General features: G+C 37.9%; 1 protein-coding gene across 1 annotated transcript in view; it reads left to right on the forward strand.

Moving 5' to 3' along the window:
* Positions 1-15,254, forward strand: part of COL11A1 (collagen type XI alpha 1 chain) — a 235,035-nt gene that overhangs the window by 189,778 nt on the left and 30,003 nt on the right. Inside the window, exons 50-54 of the mRNA XM_007055218.4 lie at positions 7,277-7,330; positions 7,938-8,045; positions 8,257-8,310; positions 8,602-8,655; positions 13,409-13,462. Coding sequence (XP_007055280.2) covers positions 7,277-7,330; positions 7,938-8,045; positions 8,257-8,310; positions 8,602-8,655; positions 13,409-13,462 — 324 coding nt within the window. The remainder of the gene's footprint in view (positions 1-7,276; positions 7,331-7,937; positions 8,046-8,256; positions 8,311-8,601; positions 8,656-13,408; positions 13,463-15,254) is intronic.

Consider the following 15,254-nt stretch of genomic DNA (forward strand, 5'->3'; position numbering starts at 1 on the left):
CTGACATACAGATGAGAGTATGGCTTTATTTACTGAATCAAATATAGAAATTAGAGACAGGGATCTGTTAAAAAAAGGTCAGTTCAGGACTGTTTCCTATAATATACAAAGTAAGAGTGGTTGAGAAGGCATGGACTGTTCAATACCAGACGCTTTTGGACATCAACAATCTAGGTTGGTTCCCATCTAGGTCTTATCCTTCCTTTGGATGTAAAACCATAACAGAAAAGGTCATAATTAATCACTTCCTGCTTTTAGATCAGGATTATTTGGACCTTTTCATCATGCTGGACATCTCAGCAAGACTGACCATGAACTGTTGCTTCAGCAGCTAAGGAAGGCTGATCAGGTGTTCTGAATTGCCCCTCTGTTTTGAAAAGATAGAAGACAACTGTCTATCGCCTTCAAAGGATGTGTAATGCAGGATCTAAACCATCTTGCTCACAGTTTTCACAGTGTACAATGAGATCGGTCAGCAAGATAATTTCCAAGTTATCTTCCCAATGCTTTGCCCAGTCCAATTTTAAATTAAAATAAGTGATGGAACTACCATCACTTTTCTTAAGAGATTCTTCATTCCATTACTATTGGTTTAAGCCTTTTTTCACGCTCGCCATATTTTTTCTCCTTTCTTTACATTTATACCTTTCAAACACATAGAAGACTATAATATCCTACATAAATATTGTTTGACCAAGCTTGTAACTAGTTAATCTTTCCTTACACCTCATTTCCTCCATTTCATTAATACTTTTGGTTTTCCTTCTCTGAATTGCCTTCCATGTGTTGACATATTTTTGGTACGGAGGACCCAGAAATGAATGTCTAGATTCACTCTTATTAAAGACCTGACGTCGTGTCTAGAGAGATTATTACCACGTTGGTCCATAACGTCATGTCTCTGTACACAGTACCTAACTGAAAATTGCACTGTTAGGAAGTATATCCAAGGTAGTTTCTTCTATTCCTAGAGCTGTTAAGTTGTTCTTTGTGTACATAGGAACCCCTTTCTTCCATGTTTATCTGTATTTGTCATCACACAGATGACGGGGGAGCCAAAATCCTCTCGTCCAGCATCCTTCACTTCTGAACATCTTAATTGTCCCTATATTTCTCATTTTCATTGTCTTCTGGTCTTGAAGGCCCTGACTGTAGTTGCTACTTGTAAAAAAAAATAATTAAAAAAAAATCCTTGGGTATAATTCTGGCCTCCTTGAGGTCAATGGGAATTTTGCCACTGGTTTCAATGAAGCAAGGATTTCACCCTTTATATTTTTACCTAAAATATATCCTCATGATCAAATTATATCCCAGTTATTTTGTAAAAATTGTGACATAATACCACCCTTGCTCCTTTTCTTCCCTTTCTTATTTCTTCTGTATGGTTTTAAGCCCCCATTTACATTCACGTGTGAGAATTATCCCACTAGGTTTAATTCAAGAACATGAATTCACACACTGCATCACTGGGTATCATTTTCATTTCTTCTTATTTCCCATATTCTCTGCATTCATATACAGATGCTTTCAAGCACATTATTTTGCTAGGGTTTTTTTTTTTTTTATTTCTTCTAATTACTTGTCTTCTGCTTTACTAGTCCCAAGCTTTAAGTACATGCTAGGTTTCTCAGTGAAGACACATTCCTTCTTAATTTAAATTCCACATAATGAGCTCGACCAGTTTTTTGAAATCCTAGAGAATTGTTCTGTCAAAACGAGTCTGTGCGTATGAATCATTTACACTCAGACATTGTTCTAGCAACGGTAGGGTTGTTCACCCTACAAAACTAAGAATGTCTTTTCCCTTTCTTCTTTATATTTTCTTTCAATGGTGTTTAATGCATAAGCATGCTTTGGCCTTACAGTCCCTTCAGGGTAGGCTCCTCATGCTAGATAATATGATTCACAGTTCTTTGTAAAGTGTGGAAGAACAATTTGGCATCCTCCCTGTTCCTATTGAGTAGTGAAGCACAACATTTGATCACGTTAGTATTTGCGAGATTGGGCTAGAAGGAGATATTCAGTTGTTAATACTTGTGCTTCAAAGGCCCCTTTATCTGCTAGCAAACTATAAACATTTTTTAGCATATTTAATGTGATGTGTTTTTAACCAGCCTGTTGATTCCTCCACTATACACACAAAATATAGGCCTAACCGATCAAAGGCGTCTTCAGTACAAATGTGCATGTAATGTTGCATTATTAATGCTTGTAGCCTCCCTGAAATGGTGAGATTCTCCATTACACTCAAGCATAACCACTTAAAAACAAACTTCTCCCCAAAGTATACTCTTTGTGCAGCTTATAATTAGAAAAAGTATTAGAACAAAACCTACCAGCATAGTTTAAACTGGTAAGGTGATGCTGTATGCCAAAGTACTTAGGGGGAAAAGCATGATAAACTGCATGTAAGATATACATGCAGCTTGTTGCCCATATATTTAATTGAAAAGTGTAATGCCCTAGGTTCAGAAGTAGTCTTATAAATCCATTCTTTTCTATCTGTAATATGACACTCGGGCCTGATTTTCAGAGGTGGGAAACAGCTACCACCTCTCACTGATTCCATTTGGAGTTGGAAATGCTCAGCACTTCTGAAAATTTGTCCTTAACTGTTTGCCAGGCTCTAAATTAAATTTACAGTTAGAACCTCAGAGTTAGGAAACCCTCAGGAATAGAGGTTGTTCGTAGCTCTGAAATGTTCATAACTTGGAACAAAACGTTACAAAAGTTTACAACTGAACATTGACTTAATACAGCTTTGAAACTTTACTATGCAGAAGAAAAATTCTGCTTTTAACCATCTTAATCTAAATGAAACAAGCACAGAAACAGTTTTCTTACCTTGTCAAATCTTTTTTTTTTAAACTTTCCCTTTATTTATTTTAGTAGTTTACGTTTAACATAGTACTGTACTGTATTTGCCCTTTTTTTTTTTTTGTCTCTGCTGCTTCCACCTAATTATGTACTTCCAGTTCCAAATGAGGTCTGTGGTTGACTGGTCAGTTCATAACTCTGGTGTTCATAAATCTGAGATTCTACTGTACTCTTTAAAAAGATTTGTTTTAATATCATCCTGAACTTGGAAAATCTGTGGGTTCTCTAGCACAAAAATAAAACAGAAATAAATACAAATAAAACCCTAACTTCTCTTCTAGACGGCCGACCAAAAATAAACACAGGATGCTAGTGGAAGTTTGTTTGTGGTCATGGATGTCATTAGTAAATACTCTTATGTACAGCTCTCAGCAACTGTAAAGTGTAACATAAGTGTTATGTATTATTATTTAATACAGTACAAACATAATGTAATAAAATGTATGCACTGAATGTTGTGCCACACCTATATTAATTATGCCTTTTCATAATGTGGAGCAGGCAGAATCAGTCAATGGAAGAGGCAACGTGCAAGGGTACGTGGGGTCATGTGATTTTCACCTTCCATTTAGCACAGAGGTTTTCAAACTGGCACACCCGACAGTTTAAAACTGTCTCCTGTCTCCTGCCAGGAGCCGGCAGGTGGGAGCTTCCTGGCCTGCTCAGGCCTCTGGCTCTCTGCGCTGTGGGAGCTGGTGTGCTGGCTAGCTGCCCAGCAGCCCTCCCTGAGCCAGGCCGCCTCTGCACGACCAGGCGCTCCCCAGGCAGGACAGACAGCACAGCTCCGAGCTGTGCCCTGATGTGCTTTTGCCTCTCCCGCAAATGAGCCCAGTGGTGGCCGGCAGAGCCCGGCTGCCATGAGATGCTCCTTGAGTTGCTCGCTCACTGGTGCCCTGGTGTTCCTGGATATGCTGCTGCTCCTCAGCCCAGAGGCGATGCGTGTGGCAGTCACCTGCCGCCAGAACCTTTAAATTGTGCCCTCCCCGCCATCAAGAGTTACGTTTTGTCTCTGGTGAATGATGCAAATTACATGTGTCCATGAACTGAAGGAAAGGTGAAATCATTAATTTTATGTCTGTTATTCCTTCTCAGAATCCTATGATCTGGAGATCTTTTAAGAATGCTAAAACAAGTCATTACATTTTGCCATATGAAGTCAATTGAGCTATGACAATTTACACCAGCACAAGATTTGGCCCTTAATTAATACCTTTGCATGATATACTGATCTCTCCACACAGATGATAAAATTTCTTCCTGGAATCAGAGCAATTTGGTTCCTGGAGGATCAAATTCACCCCTCAGGCCGAGGGTCAGCATAGAACCTGTGTATCGCTTAAGCCCATGTAATTCAGGGCTGAACATAGCTCAAAAAATGTAACCTCTTTTAGAGGCTATCATCTCTGGAGCTGATATCTCTTCTTTCTTCATAATAACCTTTTCATACTTGGACATTTCTTTGTGAGGAAGACAAAGAAACAGAATGGTGATTAAACCCCCTGCACACTGACTGTCATTCAGAGTTGGTGTTTCAATGTTTTCACATGCTTACAAAACCAACTGCAATGTTCCGTAGCATAACCAGAAGGTGGCAGCCTTCTATCCACTATCTTTTTGCTATTCGATATTTTCTAGAATTATTTTACTTAAAATTAGGACCTTTAGTCTAATACAAATTACTCTCCGTGAATAATGAAAGTAAGATTCCAGATTTAAACACATCAATGGGATTATATCACTCTTTGTAGTTTAGGAACAACTGCCAATATCCTTACTGAGATCTTGTTAAGAAAAGCTTCCAGTGATGTCTCTCAGGTTTTGCCTGAGTAAGATCTGATTAAGGGCCTGCAGTACTTAGAGACAGAATAGGTCTATTAGATCAACAAATCTTTTTCCCTTCAAGAAAATGAGACAGTTCTCATGTGGAGGATGAATCAGATATTGAATTGATACCACCCTTGAGCTCAGCCAAAAGGCAAAAAAGAAATATTTTCATTACAAAATTACAGTGTATTAATTATTCATCTATTTAACATCTGTGATCTAAATATGCACTCTCTAAATATATATCTACGGCCAGATAGGGCCATCTTGCTCCACATAAGCACTGTCTAAACTCGATAAAAAGCTGTGTGAAACAAACATGAACTTTCACACCATTTTATGTTTTGCAGCATGAGATCCACTATAGACAAAATACAAAGGCTGGATTTCATACTACAAAACATTAGATAGTGGAAAGGTCATATTTGTTTCAGGGATCTGTTTATGAGTTTATATATAGTCCTTACATGTGGCCAGATTGTAGCTGGCACTTACACAGATGCCCTAAGAGGGGACTCACCAGAAGCCTTCTTACCCTTTCAAGGGCCAACCACAACTGAGAGTGCCTGAGAGTGCAGCACTTGTGCTCTTCATGCGTCCCTGAACAAACCTCACAGAGGACAGGGAAGGCTCCTAGCCCCTTCCCATCCTCCCTCTTCATAGATTGGATTAAAAGCTCATTGAGGGAAGCAGAAGAAGAGCAAACCATATCGTAATCACACACTGGGAAACTCAGTGAGCAACTGTGCACCATCAGGAGCTTGACAGGCACAACTGGGTCCCTGATTAGTTCTTATGCTCCTCACTAAATGAGACCTCGATCATACAGCTTGATTACAGTCCCTTACATCTGGAAGTCTTATTGAAGTTAATGGGCCCCCACATGGCACGGATATTGCCATAAGAGTAAATCAGGCTGCAGGCTGTTTAATATTGTTAAAAGTGGTTATAAAGGCTCATATTTTGGCCTTTTTTACATTTTGTATATATTTATCAATTTTTCACGTGCCTGAATAACCCAAGAAAAAGCTGATCTGCTTGCTAGCTCAGAGACTTGTTCAAATTCTCCCTAGCCGCATAAATCTAACCTTACAGATGTAGGCATGTACAGAGAAACAATAATAATAATAATAAGATCTCTGCAGAGAACAAGACAGTGAGGATTGTGAAATTCCTTTGAAAACAAATTTTAAAGCAAGCCCATTAAACTGAACTATTCACAAAACTTTATTTTTAAAATAGTATAAATATTTTATTGCAGAAGCCTACTTAATCCTAAGTACCTCAGAAAGATCATTACTACTAATAAAACAATAAGATTTTAGACTGTTGCAAAATTAGAGTAACAAGCATAATAAAACACTACAACTTCTAAAGCCAGATTCACCAAGGGTATTTTAAAGTTGTTTCTGAGGAGCTGAGGAACTGAAGATGATCTAATTGGCTCTAACAGTGAACAGAATAATATAATCTTTCTCCTGTAGGGCAAGGTACTGCACATAGTTGTTTTAAAGAAGGTATTTTAGCTTTAGTCTTAATTTTGCTACTGGAGAAAATTGAGAACTTTTCTAGTTTTACTTTTTTTTAAATTTCTGAGCAGACATATGTCAGTAATTTCACATACTGACAGTTAAATTGAGAAATCCTTTAAGTTAAAATATGCATTTTTCACTTGAGCTCCTGCCAACAGTTAGAAAAGAGGTTCTGTTATACATTCAGAGAGTTGTATATTTGGGGCATTATTAACAACAGAACATTCTAGTAACAAGCTACTTTTCTCTGAAGTTTATTTAACAGTCCACTGAGCTAGAAAATAATCACTCATAACTACACTTTAAAAGGAATGGCTGAAAAGACAGACCTGACATGTACAGTACTGTGCATTGGTTCAAAGAGAATAAATTAACTTAAATGTTCACTTAATACAGTGTAATCTTTTACTTTGGGCAGATTATTTGTATATGGTGTTCTCTTAGAAGCCATCTGGTTTACTGAACAATTCCCATTATTGATAAAACACTGAGTGCCTTTGTGGCCTCTGGTGAAAATTTTATTAGGTGTTTTTATTATTTTATTCTTTTTGCTATTATTTATTGTAGTACTAACACTAGTGCTAATGTCTAAAATCATTTGAAATTCATGTTCAATTAGTATTTGCTAATTTGTAAGGATTTGCTTCCAGAAACATAGCTCACAGGAAGAAAGATGCAGATGACCAATATATGTGTTTGACTTTTCTCTGATTAGGAAGAAAGGACAAAAAAGGAGACAATTAAAGGGGAGATTTTTAAAAGGGACATAGGGAAGTTTAGTTTCCAGCTCCCATTGAAAGTTGAGTTTGATAATCTCCCTCCCTCCCGGATTCTGCAAAAACACATGTGAGTAAATCAATGTACCTGAGTAGTCTCATTGCATGCAATAGGACTACTTACGTGGGTGAAGTTACTCACATGCATAACTGTTTCTGAGAGCCTACTTTTCAAACTATAAGAGAAGTCATAATAATACAGGTAAATACAGGGGAGTATTACCAGTAATGCCAGTCTGACATTAATTTGCACTCATTTTTTTATAGGGTGAGCCTGGGGAAGCTGGTAACCCTGGACCTCCTGGAGAATCTGGCCCAGGCGTGAGTATTCTTTGTTTGTTTTCATTACTATTATTCTACTAAAATAAAGTACTTACTAAAAACTTCCTTTAAAGGAATTTCAGGTTCTGTGTAATCAGATTCTTCATGCAGCTGGAGTCTCAGATGCTTTCTTCATATTTTCTTCATGTCTGTGAAATGCAAATGGCTTTTAGCTAAAGCCCACATCTTGTATAATAACTGGAAGACAAAAGGAATCTTGCAATTGTGTGAGAGAACATTTATTTCTTCTCCTGTCAAGCTTATCGTGTATTTTACAATCAAGTTTATGTATTTCATCAATATATTTCTTCCAGCTAGATTTGTCTCTGTTTGTTAGTGGAAAAGTTCATTCCAAACTAGAAATGGGCCTGAGCATCAATATCTTCATGCTGATGTGGATCTGAAACTGCCCTGAGATCTGTGGGTGTTCCAATCTGGGGATTGATTTGGGTCCCATTTCTATTCCAAAGACCAGCCTTTATGATCAAATTTCACAATTAATGTCTCAGAGCATCTTTTTTGCTCCCATTAACTTGTAGATCTTCCTTTTCTTACATATTCTGGGTGTACTAGTTCCAGAAAGCTAACAATTTTATGTTGTTTACAGGGACCAAAAGGTGAAAGGGGAGAAAAAGGTGAGGCTGGTCCACCTGGGGCTGCTGGACCTCCAGGTGCCAAAGGACCTCCAGGTGATGATGGGCCTAAGGGTAATCCAGTAAGTGAGCCTACTAATTTAAAAATAAGGGCACTGGTGTGAAACTTATTGCACCAAACAACACATCATTTTATTTAACACTTTTATAGGCTTGTATATGCATTTCTGGAGTATATACAATTGTGCTTTTCTAGCTGAAATACTTTGTAATGACTTTTAACATACTTGTTGTTGCATGAATTCAGCCTTGCTTTCTTTCCCATTTGTCTAGGGCCCTGTTGGTTTCCCCGGAGATCCTGGTCCCCCTGGTGAACCTGGCCCTGCTGTAAGTATTCTTACAAACTAGATTTAGGGGCTAATATTGGTTTCCACTGAAGTCAAAAGGTAAAACTCTCCTTAACTTCAATGGGAAAGAAATCTGCCCTGGGAGAGGTATTTTTCTGGCTGCTTTCGGTTTCAGAATCTTAAAATTAATTCATTTTACCAAAACTTTATAGTAAGTTTTCAAGAAAATGTCCTATAGAAGAACAACATTTTGAGTGAGACCATAAATGAGACTATTTTTCAAAATTCAACTGATTTAAATGTTGTCTCTCTCTCCCTGGGATTTCTTTAGGGTCAAGATGGTACTGGTGGGGAGAAGGGAGAAGATGGTGATCCTGGTCAACCTGTAAGTAAACTGTCTGTAACATTTTTATTTTATTTGTGCTCTGTATTCCTCCATGCTAAGAAAGCAGCTTCTGCTAAATAAGTAGAAAGCTTTCTATAAATGCAGATATTTACAAAAATATGTTCTAAATAAATTCTTTTTTATAGTTCACTGTACATTGTAAGTTAAATTCCATAGAGACCAAATCATATTAGGTCTTTGTGTATGCTTGTGCTGCCCATTTTTTTTTTTCAAATGGGGGCATATGTTTTGTGGTAACATATGAAGCAATAAAAATTGAGTCATTTATAGCCTGAGAGGGAGCAATAGCTATATAACTTCCCTCAGTTTGTGCGCTGAATGAGCACAAGTCTTAGAATCTAAGGTGGATAACGTGCCTTATTTCCAGCATCAAAAGGGTCTGAGAGGGAAATCCCTGCTATAGTTCAGCACGGCATGGAGAAAGGGAGGTTTTTAATTAGAGGGAAGGGATGGATGGAGCTAGGTTGTGCACTGGCAGGGGGAGGGGGTATTCGTAAGCTTCAGAAAATTTGCATCTACATTTCTGACTCAAGAGACTAAGAAAGTACTTTTTAAAATGTTAGGTTTCAGAGTAACAGCCGTGTTAGTCTGTATACGCAAAAAGAAAAGGAGTAATTGTGGCACCTTAGAGACTAACCAATTTATTTGAGCATAAGCTTTCGTGAGCTACAGCTCACTTCATCGGATGCCTACTGTGGAAACTGCAGAAGACATTATATACACAGAGACCATGAAACAGTATGCATCCGATGAAGTGAGCTGTAGCTCACGAAAGCTTATGCTCAAATAAATTGGTTAGTCTCTAAGGTGCCACAAGTACTCCTTTTCTTTTTAAAAATGTTAGTTCTTTGTGCCAAATAACTTATCAAACTGTTCAGTCCTACAACGTTATCCAGTAGGTCTCATGGCATTCCCATTTGGTGAGTCTATTCAGCTATCAGTACATGAGAGATGTACACACAAATGCCATTTATGTGGCAGTTATCTCATTAGTGCTAATGGGAACCTAATAGTAAAACCTAATAGCTGAATGCTTCTAAGCAAAAGGGGCAGTTGGGGGAAATTCCTAATGAACATTGTTGCTCAATGTCTCTTCCAGACTAATGTTACATTTGTACTGATAAATTAGTCTGAAAATATATTTTCAAAAAATCTGTAGGTTAATATTTATAAGGGTACTAACCACCTACTTAAGTGGTTATAAATTGAGCCAGAAGAGCTAAATGAATTCTTTGAATCAATCTTCACTGCAGATGATATGAGAGAGGTTCCCACACTGGAGCCATTCTTTTAAAGTGCCAAATCTGAGAAACGGTCCCAGACTGAGGTGTCAATAGGGGAGGTTTTGGAACAAATTGATAAATTAAACAGTAATAAATCACCAGGACCAGATGCTATTTATCCAAGGGTTCTGAAGAACTACCAAGTGTGGTATGTAACCTATCATTTAAATCTGCTTCTGTACCAGATGACTGGAGGATAGCATTTTTTTTTAAAAGGCCCCAAAGTCTATCCTGACAATTACAGGTGGGTAAGCCTAACTTCAGTACCAGGCAAATTGGTTGAAACTATAGTAGAGAACAGAATTATCAGACAAATAGATTAACACAATTTGTTGGGGAAGAGTCAACATGGTTTTTGTAAAGGGAAATTATGCCTCACCAATCCATTATAATTCTTTGAGGGGATCAACATCCAGGTGGACAAGGTGAGCCTGTGGATTTTCAGAAAGCCTTTGACAAGGTCTATCACCAATGATTCTTGAGCATAGTAAGCAGTAATGGGATAAGAGGAGAGGTCCTGTCATGGATCAGTAACTGATCAAAAGAGAGGAAAGAAAGGATAGGAATAAATAGTAAGTTTTCAGAATGGAGAGAGGTAAATAGTGGTGTTCCCTCGGATCTGTACTGGGACCAGTGCTGTTCAACATATTCATCGATGATCTAGAAAAAGAGGTGAACAGTGAGGTGGCAAAATTTGTGGACAATACAAAATTACTCAAGATAGTTAAGTCCAAAGCAGACTGTGAAGAATTACAAAGGGATCTCACAAAACTGGGTGACTGGGCAACAAAATGGCAGATAAAATTCAATGTTGATAAATGAAAAGTAATGCACATTGGAAAACATAATTCCAAATATACATACAAAACGATGGGCTCTAAATTAGATGTTACCACTCCAGAAAGAGATCTTGGACTCATTGTGGATAGTTCTCTGAAAACGTCCATTCAGTGTGCAGCAGCAGTCAAAAAAGCTAACAATGTTAGGAGCCATTAGGAAAGGGATAGATAATAAGACAGCAAATATTATAATACCACTATATAGATCCATGGTATATCCACATCTTGAATACTGCATCCAGTGTTGGTCACCCCATCTCAAAAAAAGATATATTAGAATTGGAAAAGACACAGAGAAAGGCAAGAAAAATATTAGGGGTATGGAACAGCTTCCATATGAGAAAAGAAAAGGAGTACTTGTGGCACCTTAGAGACTAACAAATTTATTTGAGCATAAGCTTTCGTGAGCTACAGCATTCCACTGAATGCTTCTGATGAAGTGTGAGCTGTAGCTCACGAAAGCTTATGCTCAAATAAATTTGTTAGTCTCTAAGGTGCCACAAGTACTCCTTTTCTTTTTGCGAATACAGACTAACACGGCTGCTACTCTGAAACCTTCCATATGAGAGAGATATTCAGCTTTTCAGCTTGCAAAAGAGATGACTACGTGGGGATATGACTGAGTTCTATAAAATCATGAATGGTGTGCAAAAGGAAGTGTTATTTACTCCTTCACTTAACACAAGAACCAGGGGTCACCAAATGAAATTAATAGGCAGAAGGTTTAAAACAAACAAAAGGAAATACTTCATCAGATAACAAACAGTCAACCTGTGGAATTTATTGCCAGAACATGCTGTAAAGACCAAAATTATAACAGGGTTCAAAAAATAATTAGATAAATTCATTAAGGACATGTTCAACAATGGCTATTAGCCACAATGGTCATGGATGCAACCCCATGCTCTGCGTGTCCCTAGCCTATGACTGCCAGAAGCTGAGAGTGGACAACAGGAGATGACTCACTCAATGACTGACTGTTCTGTTCATTCTCTCTAAAGCACCTGGCATTGGCCACTGTCAGAAGACAGGATACTGAGCTAGACAGACCATTGATCTGACCCCAGTATGGCCGTTCTTAAAGTAAACTTTTTTTTTTAGTAGCAGTGATCTTTATAACTCATAGAACCAACTAACCTGACATTGAAAGAGTTAAATACCACTTTTATGAGCATCAAATTTATCACAGTTTGTCATGAAATGTAGATTTTGAGTAGATAATGGATAAGACCCTGATCCTGCATCATTAAAGTCAATAGGCGCTTTGCCAATGACTTCAGTGAACATAGGATCAAGCCTTAAATGAGGTCATGTATCTAAACAAAAAAGTTGACTTGATTTCTCAGAAAGTTTTCTTCCCTTAGTGATGCAGGTTTCTTTTAAAATAAACATTTAAAATAAACATATTCATGCTGCTGTGTGTCTTGGCCATGAGTTCCAAGAGATCCTAAGGGAGTTAGGTGCTGAAAATCAATGGAATTTGGGTAACTAAATCCTTTAGGATCCTTTTTAAAATTCCAATTTTGGGCTACAATCTAACTTCCATGGGAGTCCTTCCATTGTCTTCAGTTAGATCAGACCCTACAGATTAAAAGAACTAGTTTGGTTTTTTACTGAAAATTCCCATGAGGGCTTACATCTTCTTTCAAGGAAACACACTCATCTCTGTCTGTCATTGGTGTATCTATTAATCCCATCACTGTAGTTTGTAGCTATGCTTTATTTGCATAGACATAGCTCAGAGTTTAGAATCAAGCCCAGTGTTTTGTTTTTTTTTAAATGCTACCTTATTTCCTATATTATTTAATTAGAGGTTTCCTACATGTGTTTTTGTTTGTTCATTTTTTGGTGGTAAAGATTTGTTCTGGTCAACACTATAGATTTGTAGAATTTTTTAAAAAACTAAGTGCCAAGACAAAAAAAAAAGTAATGCAGTATTATATCTCTTTGGGATATTCATATTAATTTGTTGAACTTGATTTGGCCCTGGGTATAATTCTAGTGATTTCAGTGGAATTACATCAGTGATGAAATTAATCCTTCATTTTTAACAATTCATTTTTATAATAAGTATCACGTACCATGAAATGTTTGCTTTTATATAAAAAGCAACAAAAGCAGTTGAATTATAATGAAAGCGAATATGAAATTATCAGTGGTGCCTAGTTCAGTAACAACCTGATCTGCTTCATCACTGTAGAAACCTGCACATGGGTGAAGACAATTGAAACACATAACCACATTTTTAGTTGAATCAGACAGTACACTAACATATTATGCCTTATATTGTTCTTTGTACAGCCACCTTTTGGCTTGGGATGCTTTGCTATTGCTAAAGGAGCAAAACAACAGTGCAATTTTGTCTTGTTCAGTAACATGAGCAGGTAAGACCCTAAACAGGACCCAGATCCAGAAAAGAGCTTTGTGGAGTAAGGAAGTGTCATTTTTACCCACTTGTCTGATCTTAAAGCACTTTACGATGGTCCAATGAAAGGCACTGTAGTATTGCAAAATATATTTGTTGTTTTTAAGAAAGTCAATAACCTTTGCTCTTTAATGACATTCACCAAGATTCCATGAAATAGTAATTTGGGTCATTTACAATTACAGGGTCCACCAGGTCCTTCAGGGGAAGCTGGCCCACCTGGTCCTCCTGGGAAGAGAGTAAGTCTTCTCTATTTGTCTCTGTACATCTCTCTTGTCAGGACATTGTGTATTAATCAGCCCATAACAGGATTTCAGGTGCTTGTTATCAGTGTTATTACTATTTTATATGTTGTTTCTAGCTTTTAAATGTTTGGGTTTTTTTCACTGTTCAACAGCAGAAACGTGAAAAGATGATCAGGAGAGAAAGTAAAGAAAAGCAGGTGCTGAAAAAGACATTATATCTGGCTTGATTGCAGGCCACACAGCCATATCAGGGGTAGAAAAGCATCTCACTTCCCAAAATTCAGGAGGCCCAGTGTCTCCTGGAGCATGCGGTGCAAAGACAAGAGGACCATAACTGTTGCTACAGCCCATAATAGTGTGTAGCCTGTCCACAGATGGAAAGCTTCAATGTCCAATGTAGAGAGGGGGAGAAATGGGTCTAGAGCCCTGCCCCCTCTCTGTGAATATTAGCAGGGAGCAGTCCTTGCACTTGAGAGAGTGCAGGGGCTGCGGTTGTGGGAAGTCTATATGCTGAGGGGAAGAGGGGGAAACACCTTACAGCTACTCACCTCCATGGGTCATCACAGTCTGGCCAGAATGGGTACAGAAGCCATAATAAAAGACAATGTTTGTATAACATCTTTCTGAGAGCTAAGAGGAGTTTTTGTAGTCAGCACAGCAAACTATTGTGTTTTTAGTTCTTGATGTAATATTAACTTCTTTTCTTTCAACTCTGGCATAATCTGCTGCAATTCTGGGAAGATAATCATATTTTTGGAAGATGTAAACTGTCTGAATGCTCATAAGCTAAAGGAAAAACTCTCCAGAAAGAACAAATGGGAATCTGAAAGGTTTCCCTACTGCTGCTGAGGTTGCTGCATGGTACAGGAGTTACTAAAATTAGGATGGTTTAATATCTTTTATTTTTCTTGACTGTTAACACACTTTCATGAAAGTCACACATTTTTGTGACATTCAAGCAATTTTTGAATGGCCCTGAAACATTACAGTGGTGTAGGTGAGACCAGCACCCAGCTGTTTTAATTCATACTGGGGCTGGCCAAATTTCAAGAACCATAACCTGATGGGCCCCTTCTTGCTAACACTGAGCAGAACATAGACACAAGGGACAGTCAATCTCATATATCCTTATCTCAGAATGGCCTTACTTCCATTTCCCAAACATGTTACTTCCTGAGAAAGTAAGAAACAGCTTTCAGAGGTAGCATTTTTTCCCCTGCAGTAGAAGTGAGAATCAGTACAATTTCAGCTGAATCAGTTTTAAAAAAAACTAATGTCAATGAATTCAGTGAATTTCCCAGTGCTGCAGAAACCTAAAGGACCAGGGTGCCACAAATAGTATTCTCTTAAATGGTTAAAATAATGTTAATCCTTTTTTCCCATATTTGAAAATCTACATTCAAGTATACTATTGGATAAACTCTGCTAGCACACCAATGTAGAGTCACCTATTTGGAACTGAATATTATGCAGCTGGTATTCTCAGACATGCTGTGTAGGAGATCTGTGAGTACAGAAAAATATTGCAGATGTCAAAAATGCCTAAAGGCTGATGTTAAAAGGGTAACACAAGACATTGTGCTTCAGGGCATCTGCCATCACCAAATGGGGACAGAAAGAAATTGCACAAATTTGCCAGGTGCATAAGGGTGGGGGAAGTAAGATATGACCTTCCCTCTGAAGCAAAATATTGGACAAGGTGGCTCAATAGATTATCCATTATGGTGCCTCCAACAGTGTAACGTGTGTAAATAGCTCCACACTTAGAGTTATTGAAGAGATCTTA

This window comes from Chelonia mydas, chromosome 8 (genome assembly GCF_015237465.2).
Source record: "Chelonia mydas isolate rCheMyd1 chromosome 8, rCheMyd1.pri.v2, whole genome shotgun sequence".
In the NCBI taxonomy this organism is placed as follows: domain Eukaryota; kingdom Metazoa; phylum Chordata; order Testudines; family Cheloniidae; genus Chelonia; species Chelonia mydas.